Consider the following 26,312-nt stretch of genomic DNA (forward strand, 5'->3'; position numbering starts at 1 on the left):
AAGTTTTTTGTCGAATCTCGCGGAACTTTTAACCTATCGGTACATTTGCGTGATGTCAGAACGCTTCACTAAAGGGCGAGAAGCCATTTTCAATGCTTTTCGGCCTTAACCTACGACGAAATGGGGGAGGGGCATGAAAGTATGGGAAACGATAGATTTGGCAAGGCTTGTCGAAAGCTCAAGGTGAGCTCGTATGGCGGCTGAGGCTGAGGGCTCTGAACGAACGCCGCGCCGGGCCGACCGACGACGGGTGGCGCAGACCTTCTACCTTCTCTAGATTCTACATTTCGGAGGACTCCTCTAGCGAACGAAGCGATAAATCGAATATATGAATGCACCGCGCAAGCAGGGGGAAGGGATCAACGTCCCAGACAAAGAGACGGAAAGTTTTATGAAATTTCATCAACTTTCACGAAATTTTATCAAGTTTTTCTAAACTTCCGGGGATGCGTTGAGGAGGCCAAGAAACTTAGAAACGGTGATCCTCGATTTTGTTATTTTTCACCTCAAGCCGTAAACATTCGCACGTTGCAAATATTTTCGTTTGGTTTAGAGGTTAGGTCGGGGCTTTTCTTTCTAAACCCCCCCCCCCCCCCCCCTTCGTGTAAAGCACCTCAGTAGGTTAGTACGATACTGGCGCATCAACAGGAAGACCATTAGAAACGCTTTCGGACTTCCGAACGATTCTAACAAAAATCAGTGGATTTCAAATTTTGTGATTATTTGAGCCTTTTGGAATGTCATATGGTATTTAATTCCATATTCAATTTCATGTAAAATTTCTCTCTCGATCTCTGCCCAGACACAACCTAAAAATATATAAACACAGCATTATCAGGTCTACGCAGGGGTCAGTATTAGATAAAATAATTCATAGCTCTTACCCAAGAGGTTGTTCCAAAAACGCCGATTTTGGCCCCCCCCTGGATTCGGCCCAAACTTTGCTCAGATGTTGTACTAAGTGTCCCCGATGCTTGGGCAAAGTTTCAGCCCCCTCGGATAATTAGGGGGGAGGGGGCAGGGGGGCAAAGTTGCAATTTTTTCAAAACTTTAAAAATCGATATCTCGCGAACGGTTTGAGTGTAAGTGTTGCGGTTTGCGCTAAAAACGTTAAAAAATATTTTCTACAAGAATATTGATGCTGTTTGCATGGTTGCGTAATTTATCGTAGTCATAAATCGATTTTTTCGATTTTGAAGGTTCGACTTTTTTTTTGTTTAACGTCTCTCCTCTCCAGGCGATCGTTGCTACGTGAATAAAAACCAGTTGAGGTGATTCTCCATAAAATTCTGCATCTACCACACTTTGTTTGACCTTAGGGAAACGATTCGTTTGACCTTAGGGAAACGATTCATTCTTGAGTTATAGCGATTTTTCTGCGCGTTCCCGGTTACGCGCGGGCGGCATATCGGCGGCGCTCCATCCCCCCCGGGCGAGGCATAGGTTGTTTCACTGCTAGGGCCTTATATTCATGCTGTAGGCTGTAATTATCGATATTTTCTCCTTCCCCAACCCTTCTCCTCCAATAAATATTTCTTTTATACTTCGTTATACAGGGTGTCCCGGACCACCCGTACCAGGTCTTTTTCTCGGTTGGTTTAGGTAGTACGAAGTGGGGTAGCGCGGGGTTAAACAGGGAATAGACCCCAAGGTATCCGATTTTCATGGTCCCGAAACTCCTCATGCCCCCCTTGGGGAGTAAAGAGGGGGTTACGATCCCAAAAGTCGGGAGACATTGTGCTCCCTCTTTTACCTCCCCCCCCCCTCCCTAGGGGAGGACCTCGACCACGGACCAATCGATTAGCAAGTGCATTTACCGCATTCAAACATGCAGTCTGGCCCGATTCTTCGTCGAAATGGAGGGAAAAGTGAGTTTCTTTCGCTTTTCACGAAAAATAGCGAAAAATTCACTGTACCCGGGTATTAATGTGGGTCTTTTACGAAGCGATTTCTTGGTCAAAATACCCATGTAACCAATGTGGCAAGAAACCAAATGCTTAAATTAATTTTGGGCTGTCCATGTTCCAATACATTTCACCACACTTGATCCCCAGTGTCAACTACATCATATTTTTATTGAATTTGTACATTTGCTTACAAGTGCATCACCCCAGTATCTAGGGAATACTATAGTATAAATACCCCCTGGATAGGGCGGGAAGTTTTCTCGAATCTTCAAATTCTCTGACTTTCTCCTGACTTTGCAGGGTTTCTCAACGTAACATTCTCTGATTTTTCAATGACTTAGTAACAACTTTTCTTGCATGTTTTTTCATGAAAATGCTTTTTACAAAGCGACTTTAGCGCGAATCCCCTGAAATTTAATGAAAAAGTCAAAATCTAAGAATTAAAAGTCAGAAGCTTCGTCAAGCTCATTTTCGTCGATAGAGAGCATAAGCGCGGTAGAAAATACATAGGGTGTTCAAAAAGTTTTGCACATTTCCGGGTTTTGAGCGAAAAAAATCAGCTATCGATTTGCGATTTGTGTGTGCTTAAAGTAAACGCAATTGCCAATAAAACAAGACCAAGAACAACTCTCTAGCTCAAAAAATGACAGAGATACAGGGTTTTGAAAATGACATGTAGCGTGACCGCCTCCAGGATTTTTAGCAACAAATATGTTTGTCGAGAAAAAAAAGTAAAATGAGAATTGAGTGTTTTTATTGAAAAAAACTTACAAAATCTTACGGAAATTGACGAATTCCAAGCTCCTTCGTCGAATGAAACGGCTGACTCAACTTTCGGCTGTTTTTCGAAGTATTTTCCATCAGTTAGAACACAAAGCTGCAGCGGTTCTGCCCACTTCACAAGGATCGTCTTTTCGAAGTCTCCTCGACGGAGGGTTTTGAAGAATTTTTGAACAGCGGTTTTGATCTTGGCTATGGAATCAAGCCGTGTGCCTTTCAGAAATGTCTTTAATTCAGGTAAGAGCCATTCCATAGCCAAGATCAAAACCGCTGTTCAAAAATTCTTCAAAACCCTCCGTCGAGGAGACTTCGAAAAAACGATCCTTGTGAAGTGGGCAGAACCGCTGCAGCTTTGTGTTCAAACTGATGGAAAATACTTCGAAAAACAGCCGAAAGTTGAGTCAGCCGTTTCATTCGACGAAGAAGCTTGGAATTCGTCAATTTCCGTAAGATTTTGTAAGTTTTTTCAATGAAAACACTCAATTCTCATTTTACTTTTTTTTCTCGACAAACATATTTGTTGCTAAAAATCCTGGAGGCGGTCACGCTACATGTCATTTTCAAAACCCTGTATCTCTGTCATTTTTTGAGCTAGAGAGTTGTTCTTGGTCTTGTTTTATTGGCAATTGCGTTTACTTTAAGCACACACAAATCGCAAATCGATAGCTGATTTTTTTCGCTCAAAACCCGGAAATGTGCAAAACTTTTTGAACACCCTATGTAAGTACACTTTCAACTGAAAGAAAGAATTCCAAGGATTTGTAGCGAAATTCTCTGACTTTTTCCCGATTTCTTATGCATGCCTTTGAAAAGATGCCTTGACTTTAGGTTTCCAACACTTCTCTGGAACTAATTATACTGCTCGTGTTCCCCAAAGCTTTGAAGATCTGAAATTTCCTCAATCTTCTTTGCCTCACAGTCTCTGTTCACTGTACGCGAGTTATTTACCCGCGGCAAATCAGCAAAAATTGCAGCGTTAATTGTTATTATTTGTGTTGGCGGGCCAGACGAATGGACCCTAGATTTTCTTTGGCACTATTAACGGTCTTGCGTCGCCGCTTGCCGCCTCGGCTCAGCATTGAATGAAACAAACGAAAGTGAAAGGAGGTCACGAGCAAATCGCTCCGTTTACTCGAGGTTAAGTCGCCGATCCTTCATTTTCGTCCCCCTCCCCCGCCCTATCCTCCTGGAATCTATGTACTCTGGCCCTTTTCCTTGGTCCAGACGTAGAGAGGCCCTTTTTAGTCCTGTGAGAAATGTGTATTACTTTGGGTCGCCAGGCGTTATTCTTCGGCGGTTCAAATACTGGGAATGATTCTGTAGAATTGCGTCCAAGATGTGGCATGCCATGCTCACCCTTAGGATTAGCGTAGCTCAGCGGCACAGCGTGAATGATCCATCATCGATCCTCGGCTTTTAAATCACAATGGAGAATTTTCACGCAAATATATTTTATCACTTCATCTGAGGGTGCTTTAACAGCTGATTTTGCTGTATTTTTCATAATTTTCTCGGCTATGGGAACTGGGAACTGGGAAGTAGTATGAAAACAGATCTAAAAGTGAGAAAATGCACCGCTTAGTCGTCAGCTGGCGACATTCCCCATTTAAACATGTGTATTTTAGCAGATGAGATCCTCCTAATTGTTTAATTTATGAGTCAAAGATATCCTCGTGTTGAGTTCTCTCAGTTGTCGCTTAGTTCCCTCCTAAAGAGGCAATCAGTTGAAGATGAAGACTCCTGGAAATTTTCCATTATACTTTTCTGAAATTTCCGGAATGATTTCAAGAGAAATTTCACGTTTTTTTTGATGAAATTTTGCGAGGCTGGTGAGTTGTGCCGAAGATGGAGGCAAAAATCGGCTAAAGCGGAGACAACTCTAACGCGGCCAAGTTGGTGCGGCGAGCAATGCTGCCGTGCTAAGGAAGAACGCCGTATGAACATTCGAGAGTTGCCAAATTTTCTTCGATTAAACGTTTATTTTTGAGGAACGTTATGGATGTTTTTCCTTGAAATTTTCAGGAACTTTAGGTGAAATTGCGGACAAAATTATGTGAAAAATCGGAAGGAAAATATGTACAAGTTTATGAGAGAATTGGTATTTTATCTGGGGAAATTTGGCAAGGCCTCAAGGTTCATTCGGCGTTTTACGTTAGGACGGGAGAATGGCTCCTGCTCATTGAATCCCTGCTCACGTTGGTCACGTTGCTCGGAGCCACGGGCACGGAGCGCGGAGGAGCCTGAGCGTTTATCGGCGAGCACCCAGTCCCGCAGCCCGCAGCCCCAGCCGCCTTCCCGAGCCAATTTTGAATTGCTAATGAGAAATGGGTAACCATCGCCCAGGATCCATAGGACTCTCGCCTGCCGAAACCCCCCAAAACCCCCCAAAATAGCCCCCAGACCCAGACGCCGCGCCGCGCCGCGACACAAAAACTACGACCGTCATATCGGCCTCACCTCCTAAGTGTGACGTCATTGAACTGGAGAACTCGCCGAAAAATGTTGGTGTACCAATCGCGAGTTTCCGTGTCGAAGAAGGCATGGCATCACCCAGTCGGGGATTCGGCTAAGGTGCTCACATATGGCAGGGTGTCTAGCATCAGGATTTTCCCGATTCTATCAGGATTTGAGGTCAATCAGGATTAAATCCGATTTCATAAGGATTTGAGGAAAAATCGGTCGTAAACAGTGCTCGAAACTCACAAGCGCCAACGCGCCAAATGCGCCTAAAAAATCGGCCATGGCGCCTAAAAAATGAAGGCTCTGCGCCAACGTGGCCTCTAAAAATTGACTCCTGAAAATCTGAATTTTCATATTAGGCGATTATTCGAAATTTGCAGCACCGCAAGTGAAAGCTTTTTCTATTCTTCACGATTTCATCATTTGTGCTTTTGTCTTCTCCAAGTTACAGCTACCTACTAGTTCTGCTACGAAAACATCTTGCGTCTAACTTTTCACTAAATGCGCCGTAATATATAGGCAAAAAATCAATTTGGCCCCTAAATAATCTTCAATGTCGCCTAAAAATCGGGTTTGATGCGCCACATGGCTCCTAAAACTCAAAGGTGAGTTTCGAACACAGGTCGTAAAATCAGGATTTGAAAACAGTCGACTGTCTGATCGGATTGTTTTATGCTTTCGCATACGTTCATGTCGAAATTATAATTTTTCTCCGCAAAAAATTAAGATTTGATCAGGATTTGGGACAAAAACCCGTGCCGAAAATCATCCTCCTAAGTCTTAAAACAAAATCAGAAGTACTGTTTCCCAGCTCGGCGAATCCATGGAATAATTTTTGTGGAGAATTTTTACAAATTTTCTCACTTCATATTTTATTAATTATCTTCGAGCACAATTTCAGTTTGGATCGTCAAGACGGTGCGTTTGCAAGTAGTTATTTGGCGGTTTGTAGGAGCCTTATCTGGATGTATTTCTATCGAACAGAACTGAATCAGTGAGTTCGAAAACACACCAACTCGGATTTTTTTCGACTTCCACTTTTTTACGGTTTAGTAACACTTATAGATAGAAGCATCTGCACGCAAAAGGAAATTTCGAAATTGCAATCGGAAGTGCTCGAAACAGCGACGGAAAAAGGGAAGAATCGAAGTATTTCATTGAAAATACCAATTTTTGGCCATTTCTAGGGAAACGGGTGACCATCCGATTTTGCGGTTTTCTTTTTTCGGTTCAGCATACTTTGTGCCAACAAGTTATATAAATATTCAAGCGTTATTCAGGTCGAAAAATATAAATTTTTCAGGACAGACTATGAAAAATCAGTATCTAAAAGTTGGTGAGAACGAAAACACACCAACTCGAAAATATTTAAACACTTAATTCTCTGTCATCAAACATGGTGTATCGATTTCAACTTGGTGCTTTACAAAGTCTCTAAGTACTTGTCCTTTGGCACCAAAAAGGTTTTTCTAAAACTAACTTCTTCGCCCGCTGCGCAGTTTTAGGTGTTTCCTGAACATTTTTTTTTTCCCGAGTTGGTGTGTTTTCGAACTCACTGATTCAATTATGTGCATTAAGACATGAGCCCTGAGACCCATAACAATATATACGTAAGAGGGCTCACGTCATTTTGCACATAGTTCCGTTTAGACAGAAATACGTCCATCTACTGATCGTCTCGCGGGTTTTTTACGTCGACTATGTCATGTGAACAAGGCTAAGGTCGATTGAAGGGAACAGACAACGACCGCCTACCACTCTGCAGTGCTGGGGGAAAACGCCGTAAGTACCATCAGAACTTGCCAAATCGCCAGTGACAGATCACGAATTTTCGAGAAAATTTGCAAATATTTTTCCTCCTTTCGTTCAGAGAATTTATTTCGTAATTTTATCTACATTGTCAAGAATTTTCAAGGTAAAATATTTATACTATTTTCTGAAAGAAACATTTTTCGAGAGGAAAGTTGGCAACATTCGAAAGCTCATGTGGCGTTTTTCCTTAGCACGACAGTGCCATACCTGTGACTGTTTGAGTGGATCACCAAGCACCTGAGATAACGACTCAAGATGATTTAAGTGGATGCACTTATTTGCTTCTGCTCTGTACAGCAGGCATTTGAGCGTCAAGAATGGTTGTTATATTTTTAGACACCATAATTTCATTTTTCTCATCAAATCATCAAGAATAGACCGTGACTTAATTTATGGAAAACCCCCTGAACGTTAATAGTTGTGACGTCACGGTCGCAAAATTGGATCCAAACAATGACATAACGATTACCAAAGTACGAAACCACGTATCTTCAGTGCGGGGTTTAAACATTTTAAAGCTCGAAACTTATCTATATTACAGCTACAAGTAAAATCTTGGAAGCACTATTTCTGACGAACTGCCGGACCGATAAGGATGATCTTTACATGTATGTCATCTGCAGTAGATGTAGATGTGCAAAAAATTATGAAACCCCGAACTTTTAATGTTATAGAGCTTTTAAAGCTCATGTCACTTGAGTCCAATGTTAATAGCGTGAGAGATATGTCGTTTCCGCTAGAAACGTCAAGGTGTGGGATTCTACCTGAGTGACTCGAATAAACAATAAAACAATGGAAAAGCTCGTGAAGGGCTCCTCATTCGAAGAGTTGAGGAACGGTGCATCGCTCAGGGTTCAAGGTCCAAGGTATAAGGTTTAACTCAATTTTTCCTGCATTCTTCCGGCTTCGATTTGTGGCATTGGTCAATTTACTTGATTGCTGAATTTCTATTAATATTTACAGCAGATAAACAGCAGATATAAAGTGAGAAGGCGGGCGCTGCGTCGCGTCGGGACGGACCAAATATTATTAACTCTTAACGGTCGAAATCCGATTTTTTTTTTTTTTTTTTAAAATTAAGTATTTAAAAATAACATAATAAGTGGAAATTTCTCCAGTAAGTGGACTGTGAAATTATGTACATCCAGCTTTTCCTCATCATTTACAAATCTGAGTATTACGTCAAAAATTTTGGAATCGATGCAGCTCGAACACAAAATGGTGTATTAAAAAGGAAGAACATTTTTGCCTAAGCAAATGCGTATAGGGCCCGTGAAGCGGGCCTGAGGACGCGAGGCGCCCTCCCGGGGGTTGGGCCGCGTAGCGGTCAGGGGGCAGGGCCCCCTAGTATGGTTATACAGGCCCGCCACATCCCATCTCGGGCCCTGGTACCAGTTTTAAGGTCCGGGCCCCAAGCAAGGAGGGGGGGGGGGTCCGAAGGGCATCCCCGAGAAATTTTAGATTTTATATGTACGACTAATTGGACGCATTTTGAAGCTTCCACAAAGAATTTTTCCATCAATTTCTGCGGAATAATTATGTTTTTTTCTACTTTCAGCACAAAAAACTTGCGAATTGTTGCACTCAAAACATCTGGAACATTTTTATTTTTTTTTTTGGGGGGGGGGGGGGCATATGATACTATTTTCAGTTCTAAGAGGGCCAGGCCCCCCTGGACTCCCCTTCGTTTGTCTATGGCAAGGGAGTTGAGCCATGAGCCATTGAAGTCGAGGAGGCCCAGAGCCCAGACTGGAGACTCGTAGCATCTGACGACGGAAGAAAATGAAACGCAGTTACTAAAAATATCCCTCTGTAAGTACTGAAAATCTTGAAAATAGATAGAAATTTTCCAAGAAGTATACTTCTTTGAAAATTTAAGAAGAATTCTACAGTGCCCCAGCGTGTTTCTGAAAATCTATTCACCTTTTGCGAAATTTTTAGGGTAAATTTTTCACTTTTTCTTACGAAACAACGGTTGCATGTATATTCGTAGTGGTTTTTTACGGGTAACACGGGCCTCCTCCGGGGCCCGGTCCCCGGTACCAGGGACCCAGTATCCCCCCCCCCCCCCTTGTGGCGGGCCTGTGGTTATACCACTTAACAAATTTAAAAGAAAAAGTAAAACCGTTGATTTGCACAATTGGTAAGGTCATATTACTTTTCGGAAGCAAGTTCAATTCGAAGAATTGGTAACCCCAATGGCGTTTGTCTAATAGGCTGATTCAAGGGCTAGCAACAAGTCATTAACGCCAGGTGGCCTTGATTGAACAAGTTAAGTGTTCCTAACAATCGAAATTTCTCATCGATCGGCAAAGAATTGATTTATGACTCAACAAATTCGTAAGAAACCTTCAGGATAAACACTCAATATAGATTATTTACGCGCGCGATAATACGATTTTTATTCACATTGGAACCACTGAAATCGATTGATCGAATTGAATCCAATCGATAGCAAAGATGTAATCTCTTTTAAGGCTCCCCATGAAAATAAATCGGTGCATGTCGCTTTCCTGGGACGTGGCACCAATTGTATCTACCGCTAATGGAGTGCCCGAAACGAAAGGAAACGAATTGGATTAAGATTCTGAGAGTGACTGTAAAATTTTCCCAGTGGGCATCCGTTTTGTCCTTTGAATACATTATCGCGACCACTTTTCCACGCGTTTCGCCGGAATGAATAGTTTTCTACGCAGTATTGCCAATTTGCCTCCGGTTTACTTGAAATAGTGCATTTTACGCCCAAGGATACGGCAGCCTTTCTCAAGGAGAAACTAAAATGGTTCTTGTCGAGTGAAAGGCCGCAACTGAAGTAATTTTGAATTATTTCTCTCAGGAAAGGAGTAATTAGAACCCCCTAAGGAAGGAAAACAAGCGTAACCCCTTTTTATCCCGTCCGACCTACTGTTAGACGCTTTAGTTCGTTTTTCTATTTTTAGTGCAAACGAGCTTTCTTGCTCTCCCAACTAGAATTTAGAATATTAGTGAACATATTGAGAAAGAATGAGCGAAAGAGATGAGTGGAAAGCCAAGATTAATCTGGAAGCAGAAAACAAGAAAATATTCTGTAATTTTCTGAAATTTTCCGAAAATTGAAAGTTTTTCGTCCTTTTGTCGCTTCTACACATTATGCTCGGCCAGAACTGTATAATTTGACTGGCTAGCATGATTTAAAATAAAACCCAAACAAACTCGCGCGGCAAAAAATCCATTTTTTGCACTGATTATCAGGAGACGGTTTTGGCAACTTTTGAAATTAGAATGGGATATAACTTTCCTGATGCGCAAAAATTAATAAAACGCTTATAGCCATGTACAGTTATGCAAGTCGTTTCACGTGATAGGTCTGTTACATAGAAAATAGGATCAACTCATAAAGCGCTATTATTAGGTGCTGACTGTTGCATGACGCATCATTACAACTTCCCATAAAATTATCAGCAATCGATCCATGTGGTTGATAAGTGATTTATTTTGATTCATTGGATAAATCACTGTCTGTACACTAAGACCTTCTCTTGGTAAAATTACTTTATTTTGGTCATTTAATTAAATGGAATAAAAAAGAAAAATATGATTTAAAAAAAAAAAAGGTCTCCCAATTTTGTATTTAGAGAGTCGGAGGAAGACATATGATCTAGGGTTATGCTGATTCCGGATATTTGTAATAGTATCAACATAGACAGGTAAACTCCCGTGTGTAGTTAAAGCTCGGGCCCTTGAAAACTGCCAAAAGTTTCATCCAAAACCGGCTTCTCTGAAATGCGACGCTGATAACAGTATGTTTATCTATTTTCCTTGAGAGGTACCTCACTATTCACATAATTTACTATCCCCCTCAAATTACCTCGAAATCCTCCTTAGAAATTATAAAAATGTGACCGTCTGCGAAAAATGTAACCTTAGTCTACAGAGTTGCCTCTTTACCCCGGAAAATGGTAGCCCTTTAAAAACTTTGAGGAGTTAAATGCAATAGGGCTTCTTGATCATGAAATATTGCCTAGGACGTATTCCTCTCCTTTTCGATGGACAAAGTACAAAACTATGTATATCTTTTTTGTTGTGTCGCGAAACGTCCGCTCTTAAAATTCATTCTTTCGAAGAGAAAACAAGCTAACTGTATAACTTGAAACTTAATCAAAATATTCTACCAACAGAGCTACTTCCGTCGGTTGAGCATTTTGCCATAGGCCAAATTTTTGCAAATTGAGATAGGTTTGCTTATCATATCGAAGGCTAAAGTTTAAAACAACGCACCACCGTTGCGGTGTTTCACAATTTCCGCCCATATTGTATCATTTCGAAGAAAAACAAGTCAACTTTATAGCTTGAAATTTAATAAAAATACTCTACGAACAGAGAAATAAAATCATGGAATTTTTCAAGAAATTACGTTGACTAGTTTTCCAAGAGAAAAATCAAGCATGACAAGAAGTCTGGAACGTTTTGCACTTTGGGCATCGCTTTGTCGAACAGTAATCTAATTATTTTTTCCGAAATCTCTAAAATTCAGACTTTGAGGAGAATTTTAAACTTGGAGGCTTCTAGATTTTCCGGAAAAATGCTTTTCTCGCACAAGGAAAATGCGTTCAAAGATGGGTTTTAGGAGGATTGCATTTGCAGAAAGCCATCGTCTCGATCCAAGCCTTGGATCTCTCTGCGAGATACACGACTTGACAACTTCTCACGGATGAAGGACCACCGGTATGAGACCTGTGACACATCAAAGACGTCTCGAGTTGCGGTTACTTTTATTATTCGCTCATCCAGATCGTGTCGAGTAAACAGGACAACTTTCATGACGTAACGCGTTTACAACACGCTCTAAGTTGTCAGGCGGTAGGGAATCGCGAGTCTCATCGCATGACATCTGCATCTTCCTGTTTTGTATGAGAAACAGCGTATCATCCTTCAAGTTTCATCGCGAAATGGACGAAACGAAACAAACGGAGCAGCGTATATCGACGGAGAAACCACAGAAGCAAGTCCCTCAGGATGCTAAGTCTACAACATTGCTAACGAAAGCCCCTCGTCTCATTTATAATTCTATCCACAATTTTCTTTGATCCCATATCGTTTTCATCATAATTTTCATTTTCTCGAAACTTCAATTTTTGAACCGTCTTAACTTCGGTTTGGTTCGACAATCATGGGTGTTTCACGTCCCTAAATGTTTTCACAACGCTTCTTTTCGCTGTGGTATCATTGAAGCATTTGAGTCTTTGTGAACTAAGGTCTGTTTTTATGTGGGCGATTACAAAAGCCTTATCGCAGGGTGTCTATCATCAGTAAAAACCGAAATACCGGATAATATCAGGAAAATCGGTCATGGATCAGGAACTTTCGAGTGAGTCAGTCATTTTTCAACTACGCGTTCGCTGAGTTAAGTAAATGCCCAAGTGAAACGTTCGATTCAATCCATTTATAATTTGTCTGTTTGTAGAATGAAACAAGTGTGAATTTATTTGCGAAAAAATTAAGACAATTGAATTTAAATTATCTGGAAAATCAAAGATGCAAATTTAGCAGAGACCCGGTATCTAAGAGATTATATGACAACTTTAAACTGCTCTTAAGGCGCTCTTTCTAAGAAGGGTAAAGTTGCACATGAATGTCTGTCGATGCCTGAATAACACTACCATTTGACGCAAAGTGCATTGTCGTTGCATGTGTGCGCGGAATTCGCATCAGGTTGCTACTATTCTCCCTCTTTGCACGCTCATCCAAAGAGCTTCGTCACTTCGTCCGTGTAAAAGTGGGCTTTCAACCGGCTGACATTGAAATCCAATCATACAAAGTCGGACTGGCCGTAAGGCCAATCTGCCATTGGTAGATACGCCCCCCTGACGCATCGAAGATGTGCCACTCTGCTGGCAAAATAAGATGAGAGAAAAAATTATGACAGAGATAAAATGCGGAAAATCCATAAATGAACGGTAGAGGAGAAATTAAGTAAGAGTAAAGAAAGGTCCTTTTACGTATGGACGTATTTCTACCAAACAGACCTATGTGGATGAGAAAGAGTCTCGCGTAAGAGTGAACGAGAATAATAAAGCGCCAGTGACGTCAGCAATGATCAACGGGAGGCGCGACGAGATGGTCGTCGGGGCGCTTTATGATGGTCATGAGTTCCGCATTCACACATGTGAATGTAATATCCAATGGAACGCTTCTTATGCAGACGAGCACACTTTGGTAGAAATACGTCCGTATGATGGTGGATCGCATGTGGTGAATGGAGGTCCTTGAACTGTAAACCGGAAATAAGTCCCCAGAGTCGCCTGGGCCTACAGAAATGCTGGAAAATTGATGTTTTGGTTTTTTTTATTTGCTGGATTCAGATTTTGTATCCGTAGCTCAATATTTTGAAGAAGAAAATGTGAAAAATTGGGACGTGCATGCTGGTTTAATCAAGCTGTACCGAATGATAATTATTTCACTCATGAGCAAACATACGATTAAATAAAGTGCAAACTCACGCTTTACGCTTTTAACTTTCGCTACCACGCGAAAAATTGGTCACTCTCCGTCAGAAAATCAGCTTTGAGGCATTGAAAATTTTTCTCGATTATAGTTTTCGAAAAAGGGATGATGAGCGTCATTGAGTGAGGAAATCAAAATAGCTCTCGAACTTTTGTCAAGTGTCCAAATGCCTGCACATAAAGTTTTTACGATCGGTAAAAACTTATTTTCTTCGGAAGTTTCACCTTTTAGTAACATGAAGACGCTTTATCACCCCCCTTCCTCATCCGCCACGTGCCACTCTCTCAGAAGAGGTAGTACAGTCAAGTTTTACAGGTGCGCCCTTTTAATCGTTTGAGAGATCTCTAACATTTTTTTCCTTTCAAAATGATAATTGATTAGGGCACATCCTATTTTCGGCTGTGTTGCTCACGTAGCCCTTGAAGCACTACTAAAAATGAGACAATTAAACGAAACTAACACCATATAGAAATAGAGCAGAACGACGCGACGCGCGACGGCGGGAAGACGGCGCAGAGATACAACTATTCGTGTTTGATGGATGTCTGTGTTGCATCTGCAAAATTGAAGGCGCGATGGCGCGAGCTGTGAATTCGCGATGTTCCGCAGCTTCGCTTTATGCTGCCAATGAGGTGTCGTAAGAAAAGTTAAGAAACGAGGCTTGATTATTAGGGTTTTCCTATTTACGGCCTTTAAGGCACCGCTACAAATACAAAGAGGAAAAACTGAAATAAACACAGTATGGAAATAGAGTGAAGTAAAAGCAGGCGCGTTGATGACGGCGCAGAGATACAACTATTCGTACATAATGGATGTCCGTGTTGCATCTGCAAAATTGAAGGCGCGATGGCGCTAGACGTGAACTCGAAATGCTCCGTTTTATGTGCCAGTGAGGTGACGCTCAGATTCGAGGGAAAAATTTTAAAAACTAGGCCCGATTACGTCTCGACTCAGTTGTCCCTCAGTTTTTTCTTCTTTTTCAATTTGAAGTTTGATCATTTTTTTTTATTGTACAAATATTGAGATGACCTACATCTACGGCTCGTATATGTACCGTGGTACCTTACAACTCGCGTGGCACGTTTTTTAAACAAGACTCCTGTCAAGTTGACCGGGCTTCAGCATCTAAAGATTAATGAAAATATCATTAAAATATGAGTGCATATTGTTCGCGAAAAACTCCGAATTCGAGAGGGGAGCCATAAGAAGCCAATCACAATCAGTCAGTGAATTTCAATAAAATTTAGTCATGTTTAATTTTGCAAAATTAGGCTCCAATTGTTCGGTGAAGTCCCAAAACATCGTCATTGCCAACAAAATAATTGTTGAATGGGACCTCCTGCAGCCTGCTTTAGATCTCTGGTGGATTTAATGTACATGTAGAATCTCTTTATTTTTACTTTTCTTACCGAACATCTTGTCTCTCCTTCATAATTATTTCACCTTGTACTTTCTATAGATTGAATGTTTCTTTTTTCGATGACATATTTCTCCGGCTCATGAACCCGAAAACTCGAAAATGATGCATCATTTTCCAACTTTTAGTTTTTAAAAGCAGGATTATAGGTTGTAAGCTCTGGCTTGATTCTTCTTGAAATAATGATGCATGGGGATGCGTCTGGTACCTAGCTTTTTTGATAGGCAATACGCTCATCCATAGAGCAAGAATAGTTATATTAAAGCGTTTTCTTGGATAGTGCGTTGCGTGGCGTCTTCGTTTCATCACTGATGAACCAAGACGAAAAGGAAAGACGCCTTCATATCTTCGTCAGCGAATCTTAAAAATTCCATGAGCTTGCCGTGTTTCAGCGCGGAAACGTTACCGGAACGGATGGAATAGAACTTTAAGGTGGCAACCTCTTCGATCAAAATTTCATTTTATTCATTTGATTATTTTATTTTATTTTATTTTATTTTATTTGGTCATCGGAAACAACTAAATTCGACTCGATGCAAACATTTGGTTAGAAATGACGTCTTGGATGGCATGTGTGTCCCCTTAAAAATAATGGATCAAAAAAATTTGCAAGTTGGCCTTTTGCCAGCCTGGGATTCTATGTACCCGATTGAGAAGGAATATATGGATGGTAAAAGCGGAGGAATGAGCATCTGGCTTTGCGGCGTTTCAAACTTTCATATTTACTTTACTCATATTTTATTTTCCTAATAGAAAACTACTGGGAGCCGTTTCTTGAAAACTCCAAGAAAACTCGGGTGATTTTTCTTCTCTGTCAAGAATATTCTGCTTAAATTTCAAGACAAGGCATCATTCATGTTCGGTCTCCTTCTAAAAAATCAAGTAGGAGTGGAGATTTTTCAACACCGCAACCGAGATTTGCATTTTTCCAGTTTCATCTTCACCGTCGATAAGCTTTGTGTGTGAATCCTTTTAAGTGTATTAGACCAGGTTTTTCCGACAAAATTTGGCGCCGGGCTGAGCTAAAATCCGTCAAAGACCCTACGTAGGACGCCCCCTGACGTAGGATTTATAAATTGGTTGCGGTAATGATCCCTGTTATGGACTGCCATGTAATGTGGTAGAAGAGGTATCCATTCATTTTTGGACATGGTAATCGAAAAGCAAACAGTTAAAACCCTCGTCTCAGATTAACTTTTAATTACTGTCTGTTGTTACAGCTGCTAAGCCAGGTAGGATTTCGGTCACGATTATTCAATTCCGAACGGTTCCGGGTGACAAACGAGGAAACGAATCGATCGACAAACTGTTCGTTCATTGACAATTTCAAGTGGAAATGACAGTGCATCATAATATAGTCCGTTCTGTAACTTGCATGAGCAATTTCAAGTGGGCAGCCGGAAATTTGTAATCATCCGTTGAACGCGCTCCCTTTTTTCTTGTGATCTTTTGAATATGCAACAGCTCTCGAGCGATTCTAGACGTTTCTCGTAGCCTTGACCCACACCCAAAGTGAGTGAACTCGTCTTTGTCGTAAGACGAAGATTTGTGTCTAATTTAATCGCAACTCTTGTCGACGAAGAGTTGAATGGTTTTCGTCTTCGAGCTACTTTGGGCGTCCCTCCGATATTACTCGGGCCCGCAGAGTACAATGAGTCTCACCTCACCCTGGCCGCAGCTCAGGGAAAATCTCGGAAACCGGGTCCGAGAAAAGTAGGAAAAGAGGGAAATGACCCCAAAGTCAACAGGTTTTTCAACTGCAAATGGCAAACCGCTACAACCTCGTTGTGGTTCAACTTTTTTGGAATTTATTCTTGCTTATTATTTTTTCATCGTCGTATATTTAAGTAAGGGGCTTAGAGGACAAGGCGCATAAGTGCAGTTTTTGCTATTTCGAGAAATACGTGTTGGAAATTTCGGAATTACGTGAATCCTCATGGCGAACAGAAAGTTCAAATTGACTTTTTCATGCTTAAAAATCGAAATTAGGGAGCGAATTTTTCACAGAATATGCATTAAGACTTGTTGCACTTGAAATCATGAATATCTCAATTTTTCTCGAAAACTACACTTATGCGCCTTGTCCTCGAAGTCCCTCATTTATCGAATACGGGCACAAAGAGGTCACAGCCTCCCAAATATTTAAAGCAGCTCTGTCCTCTCAAAATGTCTCCTAATAATAACCATCTTTCTTTCCTGTTATTTTATGTCTTGCCTCAATTTTGCGAAGAATATGCGATTTTTACGCAGGGCCGACCCCCCCCCCCCCCCCCCCCATTTTTAAGGACAAATATTACATACGAAGAGAATGGACTCTGAGTCCATATCGTATGGACCCAGCATCCATATAGCATGGATACCGCATGAACAATAGTTCATACACCTGCTTTTCCCGACACGACGTGTTTACGGCACATCTCTACTCTAGCCGTGAAAGCCAGACCGTATGTACGAGCAGTTCATACCTTAGATTTTCCAAGCAGTGTGGACTCTCACCACATAACCATTTTTTTCATTGTAGGATTAAGAGGAAAACCAGTAATATTTTCAGTGAAAAATGTACAAAATTGTCCTTGTAAAAATTCAATTTGCGAGGGGGAATTGGGCAACATTGAAATGTAGTTGGGTAGTTTCACGATAACTGGAATAGTTTGTGGCCGTAACAGACAACACATTTTTCGGTCATTTTAAGTAGAAATGATAATCACTCGAATTTTTTCGCATTAATCTTCCAAGAGTTACGTATTATAACGCTTTCTAATGATTTATTGCTCTACTTCTCAATTAATTATTTTGTAAATTCCGAAAATGTGCTGTCTGTTACGCGGTAAAAAGTCAGCGCAACAGACAGCACATTTTCGGCCATTTATATATTAAAATTAAAAAGTAGAGCGATAAATCTTTGAAAAGCGTTATTACACGTAACCCCGTGTAGATTAATGCAAACAAATGTCGAGTGATTATCATTACTACTAAAAATATGACGGAAAAATGTGTTGTCTGTTACGGCGACAAAAGTACTCCAGTTATTGTGAAACCACCCAGTAACGTTCCTTAGTGGGGGGATGATGAAGCTAGGGACCGCTGATGGCGTTGAGCGGGTTTTGAACTTCCAATCCATTATAGACGGCCTCTTATCTGGCTAGGATATCATGGTAATTTGCATTTGAAATGTATTTGTGATGTGTTGCAGGGAGAGATGTGTCCGCTGGCGCCGCTGCACTTGATCCTGGTGTGGCTGCTGCTGCTATGCCCGCTCTGGTTCGTCTCGTCGGTCGTCGCCGTCCACGTCGCCCACAGCGTCAAATCCTGGAGCGTCTCCTTCCGCCCGCAGACCCTCAAACTCAACATGTACGACACGGCCCAGCTCAACTTCACCTCAGAGGATGACCTCCCCTTCTACGACCCCAAAGATTATCAGGTACCGAGTTCTCCGTTTTTTCTTTTATCCCCAGTATCGGGAAGGAAAACAGGGTGACAAACTTCTCCCAAAGCCATTTACAACCTGGAAAATCAGGGGATTTCGCTCTACCCTCAAAAGTTCAGCAAATCAGGAAGTATCAGGAATACATGTGCGGAACCTCTGAAATTCAATACGGTGGGGGGGGGGGGGGTTAAAAAGTGGGGCATATGTCGCTCCGAACAAATGACAGAGTAACAGAGGAAAGAAGAAGGAAGAATGCTTAGATTTGGTAATTATTCATCACGAAATTGACTCAAACTTCATATCACTTAGATGTTGTAAAATTTCAAAATTTTCGAGGAAGCGGAAGCCCCCTCCCACCGGGCCCCCTTCCGTCCCCATCATCCCCCGTTCGAAGTGTCTGGATCCGCCACTGTGAAATTATTTCCTCTGGCCGAAACATTAAACCATTTTCTACCGCATTTACATGCTCGTTCCGCGAAAATCAGAACTCCTGTCTTAAAATTCTTGCATTTTTTATTTTTTTCTAATTTAAGTGACTTCGCGCTGAATTTTCTTTAAAAAGCATTTTCGTGCAAAATGATGCCAAAAACCATTTTGACTTCTTATAAGTCTTGGAAAAGTATTCAAGTTCCATATTCAAAAACTCTATAATGTCTTGAAAGAGTCAGAAAATGTTAAAATCCAAGCCAATTGGTTACCATAGCACGGGAAACGCGACAGCACGAATGGGCCAGGTCGGAAAACCAGGTAATCAGGTATGGAAGGAATATGGCTATGGATCGGGAAAGAGTCAGGTTTGAACAGATCAGCATGTTGCAGGAAAGAGGGCAACATGTCAGGAAAAGCATGCGTTCTTGCAAGGACGTGTCTAGCATGAAGCAAATCAGGGGAGTGCCCAGAAAATCGAGAATTTCCGTCGAAAAAATTAATAAATAAATATGTAAAAAATATGCGACTGTCTATTTTCATATTAATTCCAATCTGAAACCTCGTCACTTTTTTTTACGGAAGGGCGTTTCTCGATATCCGAATGAGCCCCAGAAAGCATGGATTTATGTGTGAAATAGGGCTCATATGGAAATTGAGGCATGCTCTCACTTCAAAGGGGCGACGAACTGGCTTACTTGTTTTAGCACAAATCATAAAAGGAGATAATTTGGAAAGAGCCGTATGCAAAAACGACATTTTTCGCCCCCCCACTAAAACTTATTCAAACTTCGTCTATCAGTTACTAATACTGGAGCGCTTCTTTCCCCAAATTTTCAGACCCCCAAAAAATTTTGGGGGGGCGCTACGGGGGGTGGAAGTCAAAACCTGTGACCCTCGATATCTTTCGAACGAAACAAGATATTGAGGCCCGGTTGGACGAAAAATCGTCTAAAATTGCATACTTTAAGATTTAAAGGTCAAAATCCTAAAATTAAATTATTAACTTAACTTATGTGCTTTTTTTCAGTTTTTGAGGAAAAACAATTTCTTTTAAACAGATTAAACTGAAATTTCACATTTTTTGATTTGAACCAAAACCAGTTTTTTAAATTGCTCGTCTTTTTCCGCATTCAACGAGTGGTCGTATAAGCTGGGGAACCGAACGTTCCGGAGTTATGATCGATTGAAGTTTCCGCTCAACGCGCGCCGACCGATTTTCGCGCGCAAAAAAGTCGGATTTGACTGTTATTAAATCAGATTTAATGTTCAAACTGAGCAAAATGCATTATTAGGGACCCTTGAGGGTAGCTGAGTCCAGAAATTACAGATACTTCCAAAAAATTCACGTTTTTAAAATTACAGCTCCGTACAGGACCACTGAGCGGCCGGTCGGCGCTCAGTGGGCCTCTAAAATAGCGCTACGGAGCTGTAATTTTAAAACGTGAATTTTTTGGAAGTATCTGTAATTTCTGGACTCAGCTACCCTCAAGGGTCCCTAATAATGCATTTTGCTCAGTTTGAACATTAAATCTGATTTAATAACAGTCAAATCCGACTTTTTTGCGCGCGAAAATCGGTCGGCGCGCGTTGAGCGGAAACTTCAATCGATCATAACTCCGGAACCGTTCGGTTCCCCAGCTTATACGACCACTCGTTGAATGCGGAAAAGACGAGCAATTTAAAAAACTGGTTTTGGTTCAAATCAAAAAATGTGAAATTTCAGTTTAATCTGTTTAAAAGAAATTGTTTTTCCTCAAAAACTGAAAAAAAGCACATAAGTTAAGTTAATAATTTAATTTTGGGATTTTGACCTTTAGAATCTTAAAGTATGCAATTTTAGACGATTTTTCGTCCAAACCGGGACTCAATATCTTGTTTTGTTCGAAAGATATCGAGGGTCACAGGTTTTGACTTCCACCCCCCGTAGCGCCCCCCCAAAATTTTTTGGGGGTCTGAAAATTTGGAGAAAGAAGCGCTCCAGTGTTAGTAACTGATAGACGAAGTTTGAATAAGTTTTAGTGGGGGGGCGAAAAATGTCGTTTTTGCATACGGCTCTTTTGGAGTACGAGGAAAAATCAAGGAGCCATCAAGGTTTTTCCAATCAAAGATATAATTATCGCCGATTTTTCCGACGGCAAAACATATTTTAAAAATAAACCTCTTAAAGAAGTTCATGAATGTAACCGTTTTAATTTTTCCCCTTGTTTTGAAAATTTTCAGCATTGTATTCTTTTTTTTTTCTTTTAGGTCACTGTAGAAACATCAGATCCGGAAATAGCTGAACCCATAGGAGAGAAGCCCCTCTTCATCAAAACTGAATCTCTATCGCGGTACAAATGGGGAGGTAGCTTCAATTTATCCGCAAATTTCCTCGGCTATGCCAACATCCGCATCAAAATGGTGGCCAGAGCCGGTGGTGAGTAATCTCAACCTTTGAATTTTTTATGAATATGCCTCCAATAAATTCGTCAAAATGAGAATGGGTCAGTTACATTGGTCACAGAATCGCGTTTAATGCTCGATTCTCATAGATTAGCTAAAAATAATAAGATCAGTCGAAATAGCAACTTTCTACGTCCAATATTAACCGAGATATCACTTTTTGAAAATTCGGGTTTTTGACGTGATCCACCGTGGTAGTGACACTCTTGGTTTCTTCCAGCTTGCTTTCATCAGTCAGTATTGCGCTGGTTACTTAGAGTACCTGTATAGCGAGAGTATAGACAGCTGTGAAACTCCGAAAATCCATCAGGCCTTCACCGATGTCTCCGCGGATAAAGTTAGGGAAATGCAGCCAACCTATGAATCTCAATTATCCAGAGCTCTTTACTAATACAATTGTTACGAACCATCGTTTATAAAGCACGTATTTGACCTAGTTTTTGCATAAATTTACTCGTTTTTGCGGAAAAACGCTCATTTATGTACATTCTTAACCATCTTGGTTAGAATTGGAATCTGCAGACTGGCAGTGAAATTTTGTGCGTTAGAAGTTGGTTAGAAGGGTGGCTGCACTTTTGGGCCCTAAGCCCTCCATAAAGCGATCTGTCCATACTCTCGCTAGAGTACCTATATTGAGAGAGTATGGCCACTGAGGTTACCACCTCTGATTGGCTCAGCCATCCTAGGCTAAATGGAGCCCTTAGGACCCAAAAATGGCGGACGCCATAAATTAATGTAATGCAAAATGACTCAAAATGTAGTTTTCTTTGCTTATCGTAACGAGAAATTTACTCAAATGCACTATTGCGACATCTTTACATATTTTTAAGGCTGATCGTGTGCAATTTTTGAGAAAAATTATCTTAGATGTAGTAAGGTTGGCAGCAAGTGCGGTTGGTGATAACCGTCAAAAGTTGGCAATGACCCCCCTCCCATCCACAAAAACCAAAACAAAGCACCGCCATTTTTGGGTCCTAAGCCTCTCCATGGGGCCCAGTGGCCATACTCTCTCAATATAGGTACTCTAACTCTCGCTATATGGCTATGGTTACTCTATGGTTACTCAACGTGAAACTCGGATGAAAGCAAGGTGGAAGAAACCAAGGGTGTCACTACCGCGGTGGATGACGTCGAAAACGTGATTTTTCTAAGGGCGAATATCTCGGTTAATATTGAACGTGAGGAGTTGCTGTTTGGACAGATGTTATTGTTTTTAGCTAATCTACAAGAATCAAGCATCCAACTACAATTCTGCGACGAGCGCAACTGACCCATTGTCCCTCATCTCTGGCGAAATTGGATCCCGGACTAATGGGGCGAATCGCCGTTATCAACCAAATCAGCGAAGCGAGGAGGAAGCCCGATCTCATGGATGCCGGATCCGGTTTCGCGACACCGCGGTCCAGCGGTCCCGATGCAACGGTGCTCTCTAGCGGTCACCGTCCGCGGCTCATCGCTCGTCACGCTGAGGTCAAGGTGCTCGGATTCCCGTCCACGAGGCGGAGCGCGGAGGCGGGCGGCGGCGACATTGGAGCGGGGAATCGGGGCGCCATGCGAAATCCGCCCAAAAATAACCCCACGCCACTGACCACGGAAGTGCACTGCTCATGCTGCTCAGTAGCTGCCGTCCCCCCTCCCCACCCTGACGATGAACCAGGAAAAGCTCGCAGGTTATCATTCAAGGGCCGGTTTTACTAGCCCTGGCCGGCTGATTATTGAATTTGATAGACAAAGCGATAGGCATAGAAGGCATAGGGAGTATGGAGTGATCCTATTGGTTGAAATGGGTGGTTCGTATAGAGTAAGGGAGATAATCCTCGACTAACTATAGGGTCTCTCTCGTAGGCTGTTGTTAGTTACGAAATTACGTACCTCCTTTGTCCATTGCAACCATCCGCTTCCACCAACAGGATCCCTCCATATCCTTTTTGTCCTCTTTGCCCATAGCTTTGTCTATCAAGTTAAATAATCAAACGAAACCTGGTCAAATTTAAGCGCTATTTTTGGGGATTTTGGGGGTGCTTTGTATTTTACGTCAGAATGACCCTTTTTGACCGGTCGGACATTTTGGAACTCAGAGTCTTAACCTCCGGTTAAAATTCGACAGGTAGGTACTCAGAGTGCCTATGGTAAGGTAGATGTCAATGTTAAACCTGTCGCGAAAAGTGATTGAAGAGGATCTAAACCGATAAAGCCTTCCTTTTATGTATCCACCGTACTGGTCCAATAAGTCCAGAAAATCTGACAGAAGAATCTTTATTTTGAGCTGAGTCCAAAAGTTCTTGGAAAGTCCGGAAATTTTAAGCTGTCAGGAAGTCGTTACGTTCAGAAAGAAAACCGCCGGAAGGACAAAGTTCACATTTCCAAAAAATGTAGAGGCCTTACTTTTTCTTTCGAGTAAAAAGAAATCAGGGAAAAAAGTTAAAGGATTTAATTTTTCTCTCTTTTTTTTTGAGTGCAGTTGCCACTCTGCTTTTAGAAAGATTTACTGACTTTTTGAAATGTATCGACTTGGAAAGGTACTTAAAATGTACTTTATATCATCATTTTCGTCCAAGAGTAGAATCATAATTTTTATCACTTGCAAGGGTGCGTTTTAAAAAAGTATCGGAAATTAGCTAATGTTTTTATTTTTATTTTTTTAAAAAAATGGTTCGACAAACATTCTTTTAATGATGGAGCTTTTATGTGGTATCTGCATTTTGACCAACCACTTGTGTGTTAAATTTTGCAAGAAACGTGGAGGTATAACTGTTTTGTTCAAAATCAATGCCCAAGTTCTGAAGATCTGATGTTGGCAGTTGATTTCAATAAGTAACAGACTTCATATTAAGAAGGAATGATTCTAACTTGCGAAAATCAATTGAATTATTTATCTTTTTTTTTTCAGGTGCTGAAGGACGCTACTCAATGATATCGAATCCTCTGAGGGTTGCTGTCTCCCGGAAGATGAGGGTTATCGATCACGTTTTCACCTCAAGCGTTGCCATTTTGGTCGCTGTCATTTTCATTAACTTTGGTTGTGCCCTAGATTGGCCGCTAGTTAGAAAATCGCTGTGTCGCCCGATAGGACCTGTCATCGGCTTCATCTCACAGTTTCTTTTTATGCCTTTGGTAAGTCCTACCTTGCTTGGTCACATATCGACGATGAAACTATCAGACCTCGTATCTCGTTTGCGGTGTTTAAAAATATCCGCTCACATTTTATTTTTTTGAAGAAGACCAGATAGATAACATTCATTGAAATTTTCACAGAGTTTTCTCTGCTCAAAAAAGAAAAATAATGAAAGTTTTCAAGAACTGACGTTTAGCGCTTTTTCTTTTAAGAAGTAAAGTATGACAAGAGGTCCACAACGTCGCAAACCGAGATACGTGGTCTGGTAGTTTCTCCGTCGATATGTGACCAAATAGAGGAAGGGACCGTAAGCCCAATTCACATGGCTTAGTTTCTCAACCAACTTTTATAACACAGCGAAAGTATTCATACAATAATGTTGGAAGAAAAGTTGGACCGTGTGCATTGGGTTGTAGTCCACAGGGAATCTTTTCAGAAAAACTATCTTTGTTGACTTGGGTTGAAAAATTGGATGTTAAGGTAACAGCAGAAAACTCTCTCTAGTGTCTGAAAGAACAAGTTGCTTTAGTCTGTTTTTATGCTAATTAGGAGTGTGAAGTTCCCTCCACATGAACTGGGATGATTCCTGGGTGATTTCATACCCTCCACAAGATTCATGAGGATTTTATTCTGTTTTTTTCTCATAACTGCATACTTTAAACTACAAACTACAAACAATCATAACACCGGTTTAGTTTGAATGGGTGGTTTTTGTCTCAAAATGTCTGTGGGACAATTCACTATGTTGTAGTATGAATAACTTAATTTTGAGCTTTTGTGGACAAATGTCCCTGTTTGTACTTACAAACTGCATGTCCGAAATATTTTACCCCCCTATTTCTACTCCAATGGCATAATCCGCCATGAAACCATTAGGTAAAAGTGATCTGATCGTTTTTCAGCTGAAAGGACACAATTATTTTTCCCTAGGTATATGATGGGACTTCTTTTAACCTTTTTTTTTTGCCATCATTTTTCCTGAAAAATTAATTTCCTCCCAGAATATCTTTTTAGCTGCCAAGAAACCACATTTTTTGGGGAAATTTGATTTTCTGGATACTTAGTGTGTAGTGGAGAGGACTTGGTGTTGAAAATATAATCATATCACCTATCATCTGCTCAACTTTCTGAAAATGTTAAAGAATTTCAGACCTGTGTTATTTTTTCAACGAGTAATTTATCTATCACCTGCTCTCATCGTTTGTTTCAATATACTAAGTTTCATCTAATTGGAACAGAATCTGTTAAACTTTTTTATTTGGCCAGTCAGTAATTTTTTTTCAATTATTTTATTTTCCGCAGATAAGTTTCTTCCTAGCCAAGCTTCTATTTCCGCACTCAATAGCAATGCAATTAGGTTTATTTTTCACCGGTGTTGCACCTGGAGGAGGAGCTTCCAATATCTGGATCTATCTCTTGGGTGGGAATCTTAATCTAAGCATAACAATGACTGCCATCAGTACTTTTGCTGCTTTCTGTGAGTATTCATCTCCTTATTGCTTGTTTTTTACAGCTGTATACATTGGTTTATTTAAAAAAAAATTTAACCGTAGAATGCAAAGGAAGTCATGGAGCTGGTATCACTGATATGATAGGCTGCTGGTCTGAGTTAACATTGCTCAATTGAAATTATTTGAACTCATGTAAAACTTATTACGTATTTTCTCATGACTTTATTGCTAAATGGCTTAAAATGGTTTTTATCCCATGAACTGAATATCAAGGAATGATCAACCTTACAGAACTTACAGTCTTTTTTTAAAGACAGCCACTTTCACTCATAGGAAGGAATGAAGTAGCATTGATTTAGATGGACATATCGCTTGTCAAAGTTGAAAAATGCGTAACTGCATTGCAATATTTCAAAATCTCTCACCACTACCTATTTTTCCAAGTGATAACCAACTAAATTATAACTTCTGAAGTTTCTGCAAGTATATTTGAATGCGTGAAGAAAATTCACAGAAAATGTCAAGAAAAACTGTCGGTCAGTTTTCTTTTTAAAAAATAAAAATTGAACGAAAATTTAGTGTTGCAATC

The 26,312-nt window shown here is 40.8% G+C and overlaps 1 protein-coding gene across 6 annotated transcripts in view; it reads left to right on the forward strand.

Annotated features, from left to right (window-relative positions):
- The window catches only part of LOC109030900 (sodium/bile acid cotransporter 5), a 59,102-nt gene that overhangs the window by 26,147 nt on the left and 6,643 nt on the right, over positions 1–26,312 (forward strand). For 5 of the 6 annotated variants that reach the window (XM_072301010.1, XM_019042108.2, XM_019042107.2 and 2 more), the window contains 4 exons: positions 18,053–18,280; positions 20,963–21,131; positions 24,048–24,271; positions 25,575–25,749. In XM_072301010.1, the coding sequence (XP_072157111.1) occupies positions 18,059–18,280; positions 20,963–21,131; positions 24,048–24,271; positions 25,575–25,749 (790 nt within the window). In that variant the 5' untranslated portion in view covers positions 18,053–18,058. Of the gene's footprint in view, positions 1–16,227; positions 16,372–18,052; positions 18,281–20,962; positions 21,132–24,047; positions 24,272–25,574; positions 25,750–26,312 lie in introns of those variants that run through there. The other variant, XM_019042112.2, reaches the window with a different exon arrangement.

Source organism: Bemisia tabaci, chromosome 5, assembly GCF_918797505.1.
Source record: "Bemisia tabaci chromosome 5, PGI_BMITA_v3".
Lineage (NCBI taxonomy): Eukaryota > Metazoa > Arthropoda > Insecta > Hemiptera > Aleyrodidae > Bemisia > Bemisia tabaci.